This window comes from Bos javanicus, chromosome 19 (genome assembly GCF_032452875.1).
Source record: "Bos javanicus breed banteng chromosome 19, ARS-OSU_banteng_1.0, whole genome shotgun sequence".
NCBI lineage: Eukaryota > Metazoa > Chordata > Mammalia > Artiodactyla > Bovidae > Bos > Bos javanicus.
The window spans coordinates 25895797-25916038 of record NC_083886.1 but is presented as its reverse complement, the minus strand read 5'-3'; the positions used below and the strand labels follow the sequence as shown (position 1 = coordinate 25916038).

General features: G+C 55.0%; 1 protein-coding gene across 2 annotated transcripts in view; it reads left to right on the top strand.

Moving 5' to 3' along the window:
- The first annotated feature begins 4097 nt into the window (after nt 1–4097).
- The window catches only part of CAMKK1 (calcium/calmodulin dependent protein kinase kinase 1), a 29836-nt gene continuing 13691 nt past the window's right edge, over nt 4098–20242 (top strand). Inside the window, exons 1-9 of one of the 2 annotated variants that reach the window (XM_061390731.1) lie at nt 4098–4247; nt 11996–12397; nt 13298–13345; nt 14109–14162; nt 14564–14615; nt 14864–14997; nt 15423–15459; nt 16291–16312; nt 17618–17706. In XM_061390731.1, the coding sequence (XP_061246715.1) occupies nt 12038–12397; nt 13298–13345; nt 14109–14162; nt 14564–14615; nt 14864–14997; nt 15423–15459; nt 16291–16312; nt 17618–17706 (796 nt within the window). In that variant the 5' untranslated portion in view covers nt 4098–4247; nt 11996–12037. The remainder of the gene's footprint in view (nt 4248–11995; nt 12398–13297; nt 13346–14108; nt 14163–14563; nt 14616–14863; nt 14998–15422; nt 15460–16290; nt 16313–17617; nt 17707–20242) is intronic. The other variant, XR_009731270.1, reaches the window with a different exon arrangement.

Sequence of the window (20242 nt, the reverse complement as noted above, 5' to 3'; positions counted from 1 at the left end):
ACATGCCCCTCCCCTGGTTTTGAAAGGCCTAGCACTGGGACAATTAGAGACCCCAGGCATGGCCTCATGAAAGCTGGGCTGGGGAAGGGGCTGGCTGTCCTAGGAGAGAGTTGTGCTGGAGTCCCAAAGAGGAGAGGCAGGTCTTGAATGGAGACAGTGTGGGAGGGGTCTCCAGGGACCCTGCTGTGGGCATGACCCTCCGGCCACATGGGGTCTCTGGGCACCCCCATCACCATGCTCTGTCTAGAGCAGCATTGTCCGACACCACTGACAGAACGTTCTCTATCTGTGCTGCCCAATGTAGTATTCACGTGTGGCCATTAAGTATTTAAAATGTGGCTCATGCAACCAAGGAACTGGATGTTTAATTGCATTTGTGTTAATTTAAATCGCCACATGTGGCTACTGGCTACCATATTGGATGGCATAGGCTAGCCCCACCCCTTGCCCCCAGGCCCTTGGCCTTCTGCCCTCTTCCCTAGCCAAGAGCTGTGTCTCGGATTTTACAAAACAGGAACTTTCCCTCTTCTTCCTTCTCTGGAGCTACCCAGTTTTGCACCTCCTGTTTCCTTCCCTCCTGAGCAAGCAGAGGATTCCTTCTTGATTTCCAAACCTCACCCAGCCTGGAGACCTCCCACCAGAGGCTGTCTCTCCTCTCCCACTCCTGCGTTTGCTCCCCTCTTCCACCTCCTTCTCACCCTGCTTCTCCACCCTGCTACCTTCTCGCCCTTCTGTTTCCCTGCTACTCGGCCTGCCCTCCCTTCACTGCCAACACCATTCCGGAAAGACCAGTCTACACGTATTCCCTCTGCATCCCCCCCTCTACAATTGGCCTCCAGCCCCTACCACCTTTCTAGATGCCCTTGCCAAGGTTACCAGCAGTGCCCTTGTTGCCACATTCAAGCAGACACTTCAGCCCATATCCTGCTTGGCCTGTCAGTCTCTGACACTGTTGGCCAAGCCCTGCTTTGTTGAAAGATTTCCTTTCAGCAACTCCTAGGTCCCACCCTCCCCTGATTTTCCTAGCCAGCCTAGTATATAGGGAAAAGATAGTTTTGAATTGCAGTTCTGCCACTATATGTACTTGGGCAAGTTGCTTACCTCACCAAGCTGCCTCTGTGAGTCAGGGATAATAATAGCCTCTACTCAGGTTGGGCTAAGATATATAAAGTACCTAGCATGGAGCCTGGTACACAGCAGTGCTCTGCCCCTCCGTCTATCCTCTCTGCCAATGGTGGAGTCAGCAAGCTGTCCCCAGATATGTAGTCTCTACAGTGATACAGCCTTTGGTTCTTGGTTGGGTATGAGGCTGCCTAGAAGCTGCATTTCTCAGCCACCTCTTGCAACTGGCTCTGGTCATGTGACTAAGTTATAGCTAATTGGATGTTTGTAGAAGTGTCATGTGACACCTTCTGGGAACTTTCATTAAAAGAAAGCTGGTAGATCTTTTGCCCGGTTCTTTATCTTTGTCTCCATCTCACTGCCTGGAATGCGTATGTGATGGTTGGAACTCTAGCCATCACCTTGAATCATGAGGACAAGAGTCAAATCCAGAGGTTGCTGGAGCAGTGAGTGGAAAGAGTCACATCTGGGAGGTCTTCGTGGAGCAGAGCTGGAGCAAAACTGTTGCCCCCAAACTAGGTTCATCTTGTAGTGGGTGTCCAGTGAAAACACACAACCAAGCCAAAGAGTGGGAGAAGGAAGGATTTATTACTTGTAGCAAGTAAGGAGAACACTGGGGATCTTTCTCTGTAACAGTGTCTCTTGGAACAGCAAAACTGGGGAAGTTTCAAGCTTAGGGCACATGCTTATTATTCATGAAGAGGCTTGGGGAGTTTAGTATCATAGAACTGGGGCAAAGGTTGACAGGAGGGTCAGAAAAGCTCAGGGTCATCCCTTAGGTTTCGGTTGATCTAGTGGTTGAAGGGGGTTTCAATTCTGCAAAACAACTCAAGAAAGTGCTTCAGGCTAATCTTTACCATTGAAACAGAACTGCGGGGTCTTTACCACTGATATATCATCTTTGCTGCTGCTACTTCTTTGCCTGACAACAGTTGTTTGATCCTGCATTCTTTTGTTCCTTTAAAATCATTAATTACTGGGACCTGTTCATTCATTATTGAGACCTGTTCAAAGACAAGCATTGTGGCCAGGCTTGGATCACAAAAGCGGCTTAGGGCACAAATGACTTCTCTTATACCAAAATGCTACATTTGGTTCTTTTTCTCTGGGACTCCTTACTTTATCTGCTTACAATACCAACTCAGGACTGTTTACCCTGAGGCTTTTATGTGGAATTTCTGTTATGTAAGTCAGAACTGATTCTGCCTACTACAGAGATTTTGGGGCTTCCCTGGTGGCTCAAATGGTAAAGAATCTGCCTGCAGTGCAGGAGACCTGGGTTCGATCTCTGGGTTGGGAAGATCCCCTGGAGGAGGAAATGGCAACCCACTCCACAGTAATCTTGCCTGGAGAATTCCATGGACAGAGAAACCTGGTGGGCTACAGTCCATAGGGTCACAAAGAGTCCGACATGACTGAGCGTCTAACACTATACTACTACAGAGATTTTTTCTCCCCTAAAACTGTCTGTCCTCAGCCCCTGTGTATTTGCTCTGAGTTATCTCACCCTTTCCCATGGCTCTACTATGGGTCCTTCCTGATAACTCCTCAAAACGCCTCACTGGCCCAGCTCTCTTCCCTGAACTCCAACCCCACACATCCGATCCCCTGATTGCCATATAAAATTAATTATTCACTCAACAAACATCTTTCATGCAATGTGTCAAGCTGTGTGCTGGATGAATCAGGCACAGTCCTGCCGTCAAGGAGCTCACAGTTCAGAGAGGGGAACAGGCAAGTAAACAGATGCCATAAACTTCCAAGGAAGTCCCTAAGGAAGGTTGTTAACCCGTGCTGTGCAGTGAGGTCATGGGGAAGGGTTTCTGGTAGAAGAAGCATTGAATCAAGCCCTGAAAGGAGTAGAGCCGGTGGTTAGGACTGATGTCATGGAGAGCCTGATTAGATCTATTCCCAGGGTACTGCTGAGCCATGGGAGACTCCTAAGCAGGAGCTGACCAGTTGGACTTGTGTTTCTGAAATATTGTTCTGGACACCAGGTAGAGAAAAGCTAAGTGGGTGAGGGTGGTGGGGGAGGGCGACGAGGTTGCTTGGGGCTGGGAGTCCCAGGAGGAGGCGGCTGTAGCAATTCAGGTGCAGGAAGACAGTGATCTGAGATAAGAGAGGGACAGAGAAGTAGAAATAAGTGGCTGGATTCCAGGAATATTTAAGAAGGAAGTTGGGCAGGGCTTGGTGATCTACTGGTTGGAACAGGAAAGGGGTTGGCTATCCAGACTCCCAGGTTTCTGGCTCCAGATTGAGACAGGGACGCAAGAGGCTAGGTTTGCAGGTGTGATATGGGGCTCCATCTTGGACAAGTGGTGGAGTGAGGTGCCAGAGGGTATACAAGTGCAGAATGTAACTGAACCAATAACTGATGAACTCGCCAGGGAAGAGGTGGGCTACCTCCAAGCTCAAGACCTCCCGCCCCAGCTAGGCTATTCCTGTTGCCTGCTCATAGGTCCCTTCCCCAAGTGACAACCCGATTCTGACCCCAGCATTATGTTAGAACCGCTTCCCTTTCCCCCTACACCCCACAGCAGCAGAAGGCTAAACTCCTGAGTCTACCATTCAAGGCCTTTCTCCCTGGCCCTAGGCCTGGGCCCCATCCAGTGGCTGATCTCGCTTCGCCCCTCCCCTAATACACACTGCGCCTCATACCGGCCCCCGAGGGCGGGGGTGCGCTCTTGCCCCTGCCAGGCCGAGATGGCTGGGGGACAAAGCGTAGGGAAGCACCCGTACCCTCCAGGCCCCGCTAAGGGGCGCAGGCCGCGGCCTGGAAGGATTTCGGGGGACCCCAGGTAGCGATGGGGGCGTGACGAGGCCGGTCCCGCCGCAGGGGGAGGTGCCTCTCTGGAGCCACCGCCCGCCGCGGCCCCTCCCCTCCGGGAGCCGGGCGAGAGTCCTGGGCTCTGATTGGGCAACTCCGGAGGAGGGCCGCGCAGCTCCACCAATGAGCGCGCGCCGGGCGCGGCAGCTGGCGGAGGAGCGAGCGCAGCCTGGAGCCGCGGCGCCGCGGGTCTGAGCTCGGTGATCTCGGCCCTGGGAAGGCGGGCGGGGCGGGGTGCGCGCCGCGGGAGCGAGCCTGGCAACCCGCAGGGCCGCGGAGACTGTCGTTGGACGCTGAGGTAGGGGTCGGCTTGGGGGGTGGGGGGGTCAAGGGCGGGGGAGCGTGAGGGGACGAACGCCTGATCGTCTGCCCGGAGCCTGTAGGGGAGAGGGATGGTCTGGGAGGTTGCGAAGACAGCCCAGACCTAGTCCATGCGGGGATCCTCCCCCTTCGGTCTGCGGGGCCCAGTCTTTGGGGTGCCTCCTGCGGGAGCCTGCATCTGTCTGCGCCGGCACCCGGGACCCGGGACCGCATCTCCGAGGACGCTCCGCCGTCTGCGTCCCATGCCTAGCTCTGATCTGCGGGACCGCGTCCATACCCAGCGCACTACCCCCTTCCCTGCTCTTGGTGGGAGGCCGTGCCTATGAGGAGTGGGCCCAGACTGGGGCACCCACGTGTGGATCTGCGCGGAGCGCTCCGCCCACACGGCCCTCCCCCGAGTCTTCCTGCAGGAGCTGGGGCTGGAGGATGAATGGGACAGATGCAACGCTCTCGTGGCTTCGGCTGCGCTGCGCAGTCCTCCTGGCTGGGGCGGGGGCGGAGGGGGGCGGTGGAGGTGGAGGCTGCGGTGGCTGCGGCCTGACAGGCGCAGAACTGGTAGCTCGGAGGGTGCACACGTGCTCGAGGACCTGTGTGTGGTGTTTGGAGGCGGGTGTGCGTGTGTCACGTGGGCATAGGAGTGTGCCTGTGTGTGTGAGGGGGGTGCATTTACTGGATGGAGTGGTGTGTGAGGGCGGGTCACGCGGACATGGGCGTGCGCCTGCTCCGGGAGTGGTGTGTGTATGTGTGTCTTCGGGGTACAGGAGTGTGTAGAGAAGGTTATGTCCCAGGTCACAGGACTATGTCTGGGTGGGCACACATGGGGTTTATATCCGCCACGGGGGTGGGGAGTCTGCAGGAGCAAACAGCTTGTGTCCTTGAGGATGCACTGGTCGCCCCCACATCCGTCATTTTTCCCTCTAGAGCATACAGATGGAGCACCCACCGAGTGCCAGACTGTATCCTAGGCCCACAGACTCTGGGGACCCCTGCCTCTTCCTTGGCCTGTTAGCCCTAGTCCCCACAGAGGACAGAGGGTTCTTTTTTTTTAATCTCATCCAACGCAGTGACTCCCCTACTCAGACCCTTCCTTTGGCTTTTGAGATTTCCTGGTCTCTGTCCAAAAAGACCCCCGAGGCCAAGCCCTGCGTCCCAGCCAGGAAGTGGCTGTCTGTCATGCACAGTGTGACCTTCCATAGCCTCCTCTGAAACTCTTACTCAGCGATCAGGAGCTTAAATGCCACCTCCTCCAGGAAGCCATCCCTGAGACCAGGCACAGTGAATGACTGTGCCTTCTCATCAAGGTGGAGCTCTGCTTGCCATCAGGTACCTCTCACACATGGACACCACACTCCAAGGACATCGGCCCCCTTGCTGTTCCTCAGATAGCATGATCACCGTCTTATCTGGACGCATTGGGTCTTAGTTCTGACACATGGAATCTTTGTTTGAGTCATGTGGGATCTTTCCTTGAAGGATCTTCGGCTCATGGACTCTTTGTGGTACGTGGTCTTAGTTGCTCAGCAGCATGTGGGGTCTTGGTTCCCTGACCAGGGATGGAACCCATGTCCCCTGCATTGCAAGGTGGATTCTTCACCACTGGACCACCAGGGAAGTTCCTGGGCCTCACTCTTGATTCCCCTCAGACAACTGTAATTTTTTTCTCCACAGCATGTACCACTTGACATGCCATCTATTAATTCCCAGCTTTCTTGTTTGTTGCTTCTTGTCCCACTAGAAATTAAACTTCACTGAAGCAGGGACTTTGTCTTTTTGGTTTGATGCTTTATCTCCTGGCACCTAACACCGTGCCTGGCACATACAGCAAGTGCTCAGTTGAGTTTTTTTCATGTGAATGAATGGCTCTGGGTTCCCTGGCTGCTTCCCAGCCTCTGAGCCCCAGTCTCCTCGCTGCTCAGAGCAAGGTCTCCTGCTCTTCTGTCCTTCAGATTCCAAGATCCTGGAAGGCCAGGTCTGGAAGAACTGAGACCAAATTAACTTGCATGTTAGCAATATCCCCTCTAGGAAGTGGTATGGAGGATGGGGTGGGGTGGGATTGAGGTGTGAGCCTGGGGGTGGGTGGCAGGTATGGAGGAAATAGTGGGGAAGGAAAGTGGAGGGCTGGATCTGGACTTTTTAAGGAGTTAAGTTTGGTGACCTCACCCAGCTGTGGGGAGATCAGGGAGGAGATGTCTGAATTGTCCTCCAGCAGCCAAGGAGAGGGAGGTGTGTTCCTGGCAGAAGGCACAGCCTGTCTGAAGGGCTGGCAGCACAAGAGAGTCTGCAGTTTGGGACTTTCGGCCAGAATGGAGAGTAAGTGGGGTACGGTTCGGGGGTTAAGGATGGGCAAAAGGGAAACGATGGGTGATAAGGAGGGCTGCCAGGCTTCTGGCCTGGGAGAACTGGGAGGATGATGGCACTCATCTCTGAGATGGGGACAGAGGAGGAAGAGCGGACTCGAGGGAAATGCTGAGCTGAATTGGAACCGAGCTGCCGGGGAGCACCGAGGGGAGGAGGCAGCTGGCTGGAAGGAGTTGGGCTGGAGGCATGGACCTGGTTTGGAGGATGAGGAGGGGCAGAGAGAGGAGGGAGGATCTGGAGGACATCAGCAGGAGCCACTGAGGATGTGCTAAGGGCTGCTGGGCTGAATTAGGCGCAGAGCCCACCTCAGTGGCTGGGGCCTCCCTGGGGATGGTGGGAGGGGGCGTTGTCACAGCAGGCATCCTCCAGCATGACTTGGCACCAGACGCCTGGGCCTCCCCCGAGGGGACTGAGTCATCCCACGCGGAGGCGGGAGCCGCGGAGGCCACCCGTTGCCAGGGCCATCCAGACACTTGTCAGGAGCATAAACACAGCTCCTGTGAGGCAGCCTAGGGATACCAAGGCCACCTTCTATGTCTGGTCCCAGGGGACCAGACCACCTCCTTACAGCTTTCCCTTCTGGCCTGTCCCCTGGCAACCAGGGCCATGTCTTGTCTTGCCTAGATGGTAGCTGGGCCCCTGCTCAACCTGGCCCTGAGATTCCCAGCGGCCTTCCAGAATTCAGGGCGAGATCTGAAGACATTCATCCCAGGCGGGGCTGCTTGAACCAGTGTGGGTGAGACCAAGATATGCCTGCTCTGTCCTCCTCTGAGCCTCCTCTGAGGGACCAAGGTGATGAGGTTCATCTTGAAGAGGAGACCTGGTCCTGTGGGGTCTGGAGCCAGGGTCTGCATCCCCTGTGCGCTGCGGGCTAAGTCCCTTCAGTCATGTCTGACTCTTTGCGATTCCATGGACTGTAGCCCGCCAGGATCCTCTGTCCATGGCATTTCCCAGAGAAGAATACTGGAGTGCATTGCCATTCCCTCCTCCAGGGATCTTCCTGACCCAGGGATCGAACCCAAGTCTCTTGTGTCTCCTGCATTGGCAACCAGGAGGGCCTCCTGGGAAGCCCCCTGCATCCCTTAGGAGCAGCCAGATACCTGGGAATGAGGTAGGGATGAGGGACATAGCCTGGAAGGAGAAGTCTGAGCTGGGTAATGTGCCAGGCCATCCTCGACCCAGGGGTAGATATGGGGCTATGCTTTGTGGGCTTTTTGTTTGTTTTTGTGTTTTTAAGAGTAACTTTTTTTTTCTTTTTTGTCTGCACTGGTCATTGTTGCTACACGTGAGCTTTCTCTAGTTGCAGCGAGCAGGGGCTACTCCCTCGTTGTGTGCATGGGCTTCTCTTGTTGCAGAGCACAGGCGTGCGGGCTTCAGTAGTTGTGGTACACAGGCTTAGTTGCCTTGATGCATGTGGCATCTTCCTGGATCAGGGATCGAACCTGTGTCCCCTGCATTGGCAGGCGGATTCTCAACCACTGGACCACCAGGGAAGTCCTTGAGGCTGCACTTTGTGTGCACAACAAGGCTCTCTCTCTCGGTGGTTGTGACAGACATATCCTAACCCCACATCACTCAGACACAATCTGCTTCAACGTCCATAGTCTCATTCACTTCCTCCCATAGCCCTGGGAGATGGCAGGATGGGGGCTATCTATCCTATTCACATAGCATACTGAGGCTCCAAAAGTTCAATGATGTGTCCAGGGCAACATAGCCCCAGTCTGGGAGGACAGCTGGGGGTCGCGCTTCTCAGTGAGGAAGGGCCTGAGCCTGGCCATTCTCACCTGCAGGACCAAGCTGGTCCCTAGGAGGCTCCCCATGCCTGTAGAAGTCCTTGCTCTGCCCTGGGCCTGGCTGCCAGCCTGTCTGTCCTTCTTTATGCCCATGTGGCTCCTAGCTAGCCGCCGAGTCAGTTTCTATACAGTGTCTATAGACTTAAGGGCTTAAGCTTGGGGATGGCCTTGAGAAACGCCCTGGGTGAGCTTCCAGAGAGGGATGGGTCCTACCCAAGACATACAGCCCAGCCCAGCAGGCAGCCCCGGGCTGGTGGACAGGTGACTGTGTGGGAACGTGGGAGGTTCCAACTTGACTTTCTGAGATCAGGTTCCCGTGGCACCCAGCGGGTGCAGGGCCCACCCCCTCCCCCAATCCTGGGGCACGGGTACACAAAGACCCCAAGACACACAACGCACATGAACATGCTTAACCACCGAATGTAGACCACAGCCGTAGATTTTTGTTTCCGGGCAGACGGGCTCCTGTGTGCAGAACCCCCTCCCCCCACACACACTGTTACCCAGAGCTGACAGCCCTGCTCGCCCATATTCTCTCACTTGACACACACCCTCACACACAGGGTGCCAGGCCCTGTCGCCTGGACACAGGCAGGAACCGGGGGCCTCCCCGGGGCACCTCCTGCACAGCCGTGCTTAGTCACCTGAATCTGATCCAGGCGGGAGGGAGTGTGGAGGGCCTGACGTCAGCTCTCACAGCTGCCTGTGCCGCCCGCGCCTCCATCTGGGCCACCGCGTGTCCCAGGCAATCACAACAACAGCAACACAACAACTCAGTTTTACGGGGCTCCGTTAGGGGCAGGCCCGGTTCTGAGCCCGGTAAGGGCGTTCCTCCCTTTACTCCTCCCAGCCACCTGGGCAGTGATACTGCCGCTAACCCCATTCTGCAGATGGGGAAAACCCAGGCACAGAGATCAGTCACCTGCCCGTGGATGGGCACACCACCAGGAAGGGGCGTTGGCCTGGCAGCCTGGCTTCAGAGCCTGGGTCCTAAACCAGGGAACGGGGCCCCAGAGTGGAGCAGGAAGGGTCTGCCCTGACCTGAGGTGTGACCCCAGACCCACCCCTGTCCCTTGCTGGGCCCTACTTTCCTCATCTGAGAAAAAAAGGGTGACAGTCTCAGGGAAAATCATATGCAAATTTGTTGGGCTCTGAGGCCTGTGGCCTCTGCCTGTGATGGTTCTCAGTCCCCTGGGTTCCTGCTGGGGACCAGAGGACAAGAGTTCCAGACACTGCCATCCATTCCCTGCTGTGGGCTGGGGTCTTAAGCTCCTTGGGGTTCCCTCTCTCCTCTCTGCTTTCCCATCTGTGTAATGGGGCCAGGACTGTAATGATCACTATGGCAAATATTTATTGAACGCCTACGATGCCTCAGGTACTGCTGCAGAGGCTAGTGGTCTTATGGAGACGAGGCAGACAAGAACCCTAATCTGTGGAGTTTATGTGGGAGAAAAAGAACTTACAGAGTGAGGGGGAAGGGTGGCAGGGTGGACCAGGCTTGGAGGGTTCCTTTTAGCCCTGGCCTCTTCCTTCTTGAAACCATCTGGTTCCTAAAGCCTTTCTGATGCTCTAATCCCATTCCATCTCCTCCAGGAAGGCCTCCATGATGCTCTAGCCCTACTCACTTCCTCACCTACTTCAGAGAAGCCTTCCCAATGTTTTAGTCTATTTGCCACTCTAACCTCCTCCAGGGAGGCCTCCCCGATGCTCACATTCCCCTCACTCCTTTAGGTCCAGCGTCCGTATCTTTTCCTGTTGCCAGTCTAGATCCCCTTCCCCCTTCCTTTCTGCATGCCAACATCAGCTCCACCAGGCTACCACTCATTCAATACTTTGGGTGTCAGACACAGGGGGTCTGGACCATGCCCTTACCCACAGTCCATTTCCAAGTTGTAGGCTTGGGAATCTGGGAAGGTCCTGCATCTGTAGTACAGATGGGAAGACTGAGCCTCAGAGCTGGGAAGGAGCTGCCCTAGGTAGGTTGGCAGGCAGGACAGGAACACAGCCCAGGCTCCTCTGTAGCCAGTGGACTCCAGCGAGCCCAGCCTCCTTGACATCTGTCAAAGTAAGGTGATGGGGGAATAAGGAGTGAGATAAAGACCATGTTCTCGAAATTGTTTTGTGGTGACAGTGCAAGTTACCACCAGACAGGAAGGGCAGAGGGTCAGGAGTCCACTTACTTCCTTTTCCGGAGAACATACTCAGTCTGGTCCAGGAAGGGGGAGGGGCACTGAGTGGGGTGGGGCCTGTGCTCAGCCCTGGGCAGAAATGGAGTCCCAGCCTGCGTATCCGGGTTCAGCCCGGGGTCAGGGTTCAGCCCAGGGATATGGTTGAATATGAGGGCTGGGACTGGACACCAGAGGTTGGTTTGGGGTTCAAGCTGGAGAGGTCTGGGGCCTTGCTGGGGGCTCAGACTACAGTAGGACCAGGGTGCAAGGCCAGGCCAGGGGAGCATCTCAACCTGAACAGATGAGGCGAACATTTTGGCCACCTGAATAAACTGGAAGGGAAAACCAGGAGAAATAAGTGCAGTGAAGTCTCTCTTCACCGTCATCAGAGCAGTAGCCCCCTCCTCTAATGGAGCCTGTCCTGGGCTGCAGGCTCTGCTGGGGAAGGGAAGGGAGCGATGGGAGACTTGCCCTATGGCCCTGGAGAGGCCTCCCTGGAGAAGGTGCCAGGGTGGGAGAGGCTGGAGCCCCAGGAAGTCTTCCTGGAAGCAGCAACAGGGGTGGAGGGGGGGACCTGAAGCATCAGGAGCTCAGCTCGGCTTCAGGCAGTGCAGCGGTGGTGGCGGCAGCCTTGGAATGCTCTGCTGTCAAGGGGTGGAGCTGTGAGTCACTGGGCTGTCTGCTGGATGGGGGCCCAAGCTGACCCTGGGTTCTGTTTCTGCCAGTGCCGCGAGGCCTCCAGTTCTGCCCAAGTCTGTCTGTTCTGACTCCAGAATATCGAATTCTCCCTGCTTCCCTGTGAAGCCAGCAAGGCTGATGTGCCTGTTTTACAGATGGGAATACTGAGGTCTAGAGGGCTGGTGTGCAGCAGAGCCAGATGAGTTCCTGGAATTCCTTTTTTTAAAAAAACCTGTATGTATTTTTGGCTGTGCTGGGTCTTCGTGGCTGCGCCGGCTCTTGTCTGGTGGCGCAGGCTTCTCACTGTGGTGGCGTCTCTTGTAGCACACGGGCTCTAGGGCCCTGGGCTTCAGTAGTTGCGGCACGTGGGCTCGGTAGTTGCTGTTTCTGGGTTCTAGAGCTCAGGCTCAACTTCAGTAGTTGTGGCACATGGGCTTAGTTGCTCCACGGTACGTGGGATCCTCCCAGATCAGGGATCGAACCCCGGTCTCCTGCATTGGCAGGCGGATTCTTTTCCACTGAGCCATCAGGGAAGCCCTCTGGCATTCCTTTAGTGAGGAGGGAGACCTCAGTTTGGATGCTGGCGACCCAGGCCGAGGGAACAAGCAGGGCAAAGGCATGGAGGTGGGACTCGCAAATTGTGGCTACGGTGGGGGTGGGGCCTGGGAACCTGACCTCCTTGCTCGGTGGCCAGGACTGGAGCCTTCTCTGCCCTCTTTTCTCAGGCTCCCCATAAGGCTGCACTGAGGACCCCCTTGACTGTGGCAATGGAGGGGGGCCCGGCGGTCTGCTGCCAGGACCCTCGGGCTGAGTTGGTGGAGCGAGTGGCAGCCATTGATGTGACCCACTTGGAGGAGACGGATGGCAGCCCGGAGCCTCCCAGGAACTGTGTGGACCCTCCGTCACGGACCAGAGCAGCCTCCCTGATCCCCAGCGGTCCTTCAAGACACCCTGCAGTCCGGCCCAGCCTCTCGACAAGGAAGTTCTCCCTGCAGGAACGGCCAGCGGGGAGCTGCCTGGAGGCCCAGGCTGGGCCTTACGCCACGGGGCCTGCCAGTCACATCTCCCCGCGGGCCTGGCGCAGGCCCACCATTGAGTCCCACCACGTGGCCATCTCGGACGCAGAGGTTGGTGGAGCAGAGCTGGGGGTGCCCATGCGCTTCTCAGCTGTCCTCAGTGAAGACCCTTTGGGACCCTTTGCTCCTCCCCCTGCCACACAGCTGTCCAGACGTTGGTTTGCATACCCCCGGAGCAGAGGAATTCACTACCTATGTGGCCTCTTCCCACCCAGGGGAGCTCCATCTGAGCCAGTTGCTGCCTCCTATAAGTCCCACCATTCCCACTCCCAGTCTAAGCCTAGGAAATAGATCCCTCCCTTATTCCCCAAGAAGTCTGTTTCGAGATTTGAAGATAGACAGTGTGTTCTCCTGTCCCCCAAGGCTTCGCCAGCTTGAGTCCCCCACTTTAATCCTGCCTCACAGAGTCTGCTGTGACTCAGAAACTGCCAGTGTGCTACCAGCCTCTGGGCTCCCACTGGCTCTGTCTTTGCCTCTTAAATCTAAAGTGAACCTAAGTACCGAGCAATCTACAGATTTTAGAAGCTGAGGTTTTTATGCCTGAGCCAGGGCTCTGGTCTCTGGTCCCAAGGCTGTCCTCATTTTTCTTGTCTACACAGTCTCCTCATTCAGCTTCTTCTAGAAACACTTGCTCGTGGATTTCTTACATCAGGGTCTCCCAGCCCCCAGTATCCAGGTGGAAATGAGTGCATTTTTCCACCACTTCTCAGGGAGCAAAGCATAGGCAAGGTTCACCATTCACATATTCAAACATCATCCAAGTCTTCTGGTCGCTTTCAGTATCGCTTTTGGTGTTGGCGCGACCTCAGTTCCCCATCTAAACCTGAAATGTTGAGGAGGCCCAGGGCTGGGGGTGAGGGGCCTGGGGCCAGGACTGGGCCCTGGAAGTGCACGTGGAGTGCTGCTTCTGGGTCAAGCTCTGCCTGATGGCCCCTCTCTTTCCCCCACCAGGACTGCGTACAGCTGAACCAGTACAAGCTGCAGAGTGAGATTGGCAAGGTAGGCCTGGGGGCAGGCCAGGAGCAGGGGGAACTTGTCTTGGGGGTTTGCAGAGCCAGCCTGTCTGGATCCTCCACAATCCCCTCTCCTCCTCTGGGAATGTGAGGCTGAGCCAAGAAGGTCCTACCCTGGATATGGGGGAAGTTTTGTCCTGTACAGGGGATGGGAGATAATTCTTGATTCCTGACTCCCTGGAGTTTTATATGTTTATTTATTTATTGCCTGTCCTGGGTCTTCCTTGCTGCATGGGCTTTCTCTGGTCGCGTTGAGCAGGGGCTACTCTTTGTTGCAGGGCATGGGTTTCTCATTGCGGTGGCTTTTCTTGATATCGAGCGTGGATCTAGGCTCACGGGCTTCAGTAGCTGCGGCTCACAGGCTCCAGAGTGTGGGCCCAGTAGTTGCGGTGCCTGGGCTTAGTTGCCCCATGGCATGTGAAATCTTCCTAGACTAAGGATCGAACCCTTGTCCCCTGCATTGGCAGGTAGATTCTTAACCACTGAACCACTGGGGAAGTTCTCCCCAGATTTTTTGATGGACGGGACTGGGGAAGGCATAGAGCTGTGCTGAGCCCAGCAGGGGCAGTGACCAGGGCATGGAGCCCTCTCCTTGCCTGCCTGAAATTTATGCCCACTGGAGGCCATGGTGGAGATGGGATGTGGGAGGAGATGGGGGGCAGGAGCAGCTCAGGCTCCCCTTCTCCTCTCCCCCTAGTCCTGGGGGAGGCTGCCCTGTCCAGCAGGGGCTGACCTCTGCCTCTTTGCAGGGTGCCTACGGCGTGGTGAGGCTGGCCTACAACGAAAGTGAAGACAGGCACTATGTAAGTCTGGGGAAAGGAAGGAGGTGTCGCCTACACTGGGCCCTAGATGACTTGGGAGTGGGCAGAAGCTGTGCCAAGACGGTGGACAAGGCTGCCTGTGAAGGGAGTAATCTCCCTGTCCCTACCAGAATGCAAAGGGAATGAGCTTATTGACCCTGGGAATATGCAAGCAGAGGCTGGATGCCTCCGAGGGGAGAGCTCCAGAAAGGGTTGTTATGGGAAACAGCGGTAAGGCCTAAGGTTCAGTCATGGCCACCTCCTAACTCAGTGTAACTGCAGCCAGTCCACACGCTCAGTGCCACGTGCCCATGAGCCTTTCTGGACCGCAGTTCATATGTAACCAGCCTGTTCTAGCTCCTGGTGGCTCCACATAAGTGACATCTCTGCCTCTCCCTCCTCAGGCCATGAAAGTTCTTTCCAAGAAGAAGTTACTGAAGCAGTACGGCTTCCCACGTGCGTATCTGTCTGGTCCTGTGCATGGGAGCTCCTGGCCTGGGGGCGGAGGAGGAGACCTCGGAGGCTAGCTTCGTTAGGACTGGGGGTGGACAGGGAGAGAGTGAGCAAAGGCCTGGTGGTGGGACTGTGCTTGGTGGGTTGAGGCCAAGGCCAAGGTCTTGCAAGATTCTTGCTTGAGGCTGGTTGCAGGGCTGTGATGAGGCCCAGCCTCCTGTGACAGGCTGGACTCCTGTTCCTGGTCACAGGTAGGCCTCCCCCCAGAGGGTCCCAGGCTGCGCAGGGAGGCCCAGCCAAGCAGCTGCTGCCCCTGGAGCGGGTGTACCAAGAGATTGCCATCCTGAAGAAGCTGGACCACGTGAATGTGGTCAAGCTGATCGAGGTAGGTGGCAAGCCGATGAGGCCTATGGAGTAGCCCTTGGTGCAGGGGGCACCTGGCATAGACCCAGGGATTTTGCCAAGGGGGGTGTGCCAAGGGCAGGGCCAGAACCGGGATAGGGTTGGCCAGGGGGCTTCTGGGGTCAGGTGAGGCTGCTCTGGAATGTCCTCAGGTTCTCATGGAGGGAGACGAGCTGTTCCAGAGGCAAGAAGTGAGCCCCATGGCAGAAGGGGAGAGGGACAGGGTGCCATGTGGTGGACCAGGGTCAGGGGCCAGTGGTTTCTGAGGCCTCATCAGCCTCGTGCTGGCACAGTTCCTGCTCCATCATCTGGGGTGGTTGCAAAGCACACAGTGGGTCCTGGGGCTGGCAAGCACCCCTACCCCAAGCCTCCCCAAGTCCCACCCCCATGTCTGCTCCTTCTCACCAGGTCTTGGATGACCCAGCTGAGGACAATCTCTATTTGGGTGAGTGACCCAGCTCATCCCCAAAGTAGCTTACCCGGGTGGGTCCAAAGGCTCCCCAGGGACACACTTGACCTTCAGATGGGCCTTGTGAAATGCACTGACCTCCTGGGGACAGGGAGGAAAGACATGTTCTCAAGCCCCAGATTCTCTCCCCAGCCCTACTGAGCCAGACTCAGGATATCTAATTAGAGTCAACTAGTATTCCCAAACCCCCACGCCACTGATCGGAGAGACAGTGGATCAGGCAGATACAAGAAGTAGGCCATGGGATGTGGGTTCCCAGGCCCTGTCTGATAACTCTGTGCCTCAGTTTCCTCACCTGTAAAATGGGGGTAGTAATGGTATCTACATCATAGGGTTGATGTGAGAAGTAAATGAGTTATTACATGCAAGACACATTAGCTATTATTGTTAGTAATAGTAATACTGATGCTGTTACTTAAGTCCCTGGTGCTTGATTCAGGGTTGGGCTTAGAGGCTTTCAGGGAATGGGCCAGAAGCAACACAGGCTTAGGAATTAGAGGCCAAGGCTTTAGCCTCCACTCCCTCTCATACCTGCCCCTTCTCTGAGACTCAGTTTCCCTTATTAGAGGGGTTCATGATGATGCTCCTCACTCGGCACCTAAAGTTCCAGTGAGGCAAGTTCACAGTAGACCCATTCTCAGCCATTTATCTTCTCTGATACCCTGGGACCCCTCTCCTGTCTCTCCCTGGATGCCTGGATGCCTGCCCCCTCTCCCACCCTCCAGAAGGGGCAGAGATCTTGGCATCAGCTGTGTTTTCAGCCTAGCTGCAACTTACCTACTCTTCTTTTCTTCTCTTTTCTTTCAGTGTTTGACCTCCTGAGAAAGGGGTGAGTTCCCCATCGCGTTCAGGCAGGACAGGTCTTCCTTTCCCTCCCCGTATCCCTAATCCTAGGGTCAGCTACTCTAGTGAAAGAAAGAGGCCCGGGCTCTGTCCTTAGGGAGCTGTGGTCTGGGTTCAGGGGGTGGGGTGGGGGAAATGGGTGGGAAACGAGAGACCAAGAGGGTGATTCTTTGAAGGCTGGTGGGGTCAGTGAGGCTGGAATAGTCAGGGAGGCCTCAGGAAGAAGGGTGGATTTCCAGCCAGGCTTTGAAGAACTGGAAGAAGATTTTGATGCCAGAGCGAGAGAAGAAAGGAAAAGTATAGAGATGAAACTCAGCTCTCACCTGTATTCAAATCACAAAAGAGTTCTTTCAGTTTTACACGTTTTGTGAGGTAGCTGGGACTGCATTCACTCCCTTTTACAAGAGGGGAAGCTGAGGTTCAGAGAGGGTAAATGGCTTGCCCAAAGTCGCACAGCGAGTTGCTGATGAAATCTAGGGTTCTAACTCATGTCTGCTTTGTCTAACCTTCTCAGGGTATGTGCAGAGCTGCAGACATGGAGTAGTGGGTGCAGGGCTGGGTGGACTGGGCTCCTTAACCACTAAGGTCTTGAATACAGTCTGTGACTTGTCTCTCTGTCTGGGAGGCTCTAAAGACCAGTTCTGGGAAGAGGCAGGGAATGTGTCCTTTAAGACTCAGGGGCTTTCAGCATTTTTGATCTCTGTTCCAAGTAAGAAATAAAGTTTTACATTGCCATTCATATCTGTAATTGAAACCAAAGTTTTCTAAAACAGTATATACCCTTATTACATGTGATATACTCTAGTATATAGGACTTTATTAGAAAAAAAAGAAAAAGCAGTAGCCACCCACTAAATTGAGTTCATGACCTTCTTGGTCCTGGACCTATAGTTTGAAAAACACAGCTGTAAATGGAATCTTTGCAACTGTCTGATTGTTGATAATTAAGTACTTAGAAGAAGACATACCGAACCAATCAGAAGTAAGATAAAGATAATTTGAAATTGTAACGATTGAACAGGGATATTTGCATCTATGTGTATTTTCAAATTTTCTTTATATGAGAGAAAAAGCTACTGTGTTCCAGGGACCCATCGAGCTTAGAGGGCTCCTGAAAGGTCCCAGGGAGTTTGTAGGGCCCAGTGAAGGGGAACCTGCCATCTGCTTTTGCTCATCCTAATTCCAGCTAAACACGCCCCCCCCCCCCCGCCCCGCCCCGCCGCCCCACCACGCTCCGTCTCCTCCCCCGCTCCGCCCCCCCACCCCCACCCCCGCCTCGCCCTCCCGATAGGCCGGTCATGGAAGTACCCTGCGACAAGCCCTTCCCCGAGGAGCAAGCTCGCCTCTACCTGAGGGACATCATCCTGGGCCTTGAGTACTGTGAGTGAGGGGCTGCCTGCCCCCCTGGACTGGGGACCCGAGAGGGGGACACGAGAAGGGTTGGAGCCCAGGCTGAGCCGGCTCTGAGCCGTACCTGTCAGTCAGTGTCGATCTGCCAATCATCTTTAGCTGGGGGCGGGTCAATGGGCCTGTGGGTGGGGCCGAAACGTCCTGAACAGGTAGGGTAGCGGCAGATTTCACTGGGCATGCGCCAAGTCCTCCTGGGAGCCTGCTTATTACCGCATAGGTGGATGTTCTTCCTGTATCTCAAGCTTAGCCTCTCACAGGGCATCAGGAGCTGTGAGAAGGAGTTTGTGTCCAGCTGGTCGAGGAAGAGTCAGTCCTGGCATGGAATCGGTGGGTGGCAGCAGAGTGGGTTTATTGTGAGGCCCCCTAAGGTGATGGAGAGCTCAGCCTCCAGGTTGAGCATCACCTCCTCTCCAGGTGATGTTAGCTTAGCCTCTGTCTCGAATTCATTTATTCATTCATTTGTCCATTTATGGGTACCTAGTAAGTGCCAGTTGGGGGCATGTAGATGTCAAAGACCCAGAAGAGATCTCCAGGATCTCACAGCCTAGTGGGAGAGACAGGAACCTAAGCAGTGCTTGCCAAGGCTGGGGAGGCACAGGAGCTGTCAGAGAACTAAGGGACCAAGGAAGGCTTCCTAGAGGAGACCACTTATAAGCAGGGTTCTGAAGGGTGAATAGGAGTTCACTGGCCAGTTTGAGGCATGGTGGGAGGGTGTACCATATGGCAGCAGCATAGAGGGGAGTAGGCATGTACTATCTGAGAAGGGAGAGTTCAGTTTGTTTGAGTCTAACCAGGGAGCCAGGGATGGGGAAAGATGATGGAAGCAACTGTCCAGGCCACACCTTGAGGGCTGGGAATGTCTCTGCAAAGGACTTTCATGATTTCATCCTGTCAGCCTTGTGAGACCCAGAGGGCTTCGAGCAGGGGAGAGGAGTGATCGGATTTGTGTCTTAGAAAGCTCTGTCTGGCAGCTGTGTGGCGGCTGGATAGAGGGCAAGAGGTGGCCAACTGGTTAGGGAGGAGGCTGGTTTTGCAGCCCAAGTGACAGATGGTGAGTCCTGGATTAGGGCTGCGGCAGTGGGGAGCAGATGTGAAGGAGGTGGGGTGGCCAGGACCGGGTGACTCTCTGGTCATAGGGAGAAGGGAGCCTGCACGCACCTAGGGTCCTGGCCTGTTTTGGGGAGTGGGATACATCCCCCCTCTGAAACCTCAGCTTGGTTTATCAGAAGCATCTTCTCTCCCTAGGGGACCAGGTGAGGGCCAGCTGAGGTTTGACCTGCAGCAAATGTCTATCTCATTTGAGCCACTCCAGTGCCTTCATGTTAATGCTGTCTTTGTACATATGGAGAAACTGAGGCACAGAGAAAGAGGGCTTTGCAGAAAGTCCCTACAAGGGCCTAGAGGTGTGAGAGGAGGGCTTTTCAGCCTGGTGTGGTTGCGGCAGACACAACCCTACACCAGCTTGGCTTCCACCCACTTCCTGTCCTGGGCCTGTTGTCTCTCATCCTCTCTCTGCAGAAAAAAAAAAAAAAAAAAAAAGCCAAGCTGATCCCATCTGACTCTTGGGTAAAGCCTCATCAAGACCTAGCTAATCACAGTCGACGAAGGGCTTTCTGGAGTGGATAGGACAGCACCAGGGGCTGGACAGGCAGACAAATGGAGACAGTGGGTGCTGGAGGCCCATCTTGTGATTCCGTGCCTGAGAAGGGGGAGTTGAGGCTCCCGGTGCTCTGGGAGGCTCAGGCCTGACTCTCGCAGACGGGGCGAGTGCAGCCATGCAGGTAGGAGAAGCAGTCGGCTCTGGAATACATCTGAGAGGTCCACCTCCTAGGACTTGCTGATGAACTGGATGTGAGATTTGACGGAAAGAGGGGTTTTTGGCTGAGCATCTGCTATTATGGCCATTAACCAAATGGGAAGGACTAGACAGGGAACCGGGTTGTTTGTTTGATGGTGATTGCAGATAGAGAGGTCTGAATTAAATATGTGTTTGGGGGACTTCCCTAGTGGTCCAGTGGTTAAGACTCCATGCTCCCAATGCCGGGGGCGTGGCTTTGATCCCTGGTCCGGGAACTACGATCCTGCATGCTGCATAGTACGGCCAAAAACCAAAAATGTGATTGAGAAATATCGGGATATATATTGAGATGTCTGCAGGATGTCCATTTGGATAAAGAGCTGAGAATTCAAGGGAGAGGCTAGAATTTGGGAGAGGCTAGAATTTGAGTCCACTTTCCATGGTCAAATACAGAGCCTCCTGAGCCTCATGCTCGAATGGGCGTGTGTCAAATGCTTCATGCGCATCTGACACATCGGAGGAGAGTGCTGTAGGGTCGTGGGTTCTGTTGTTATTATTTTTAAAAAATAATTTTTATTTATATATTTGTTTTTGGCTGTGCTGGGTCTTCGTTGCTGCCTGGGCTTTTCTCTGGTTGCCGTGAGCGGAGGCTGCTCTGTAATTGCGGTGTGCGGGCTTCTCATTGTGGTGGCTTCTCTTGTGGATCGA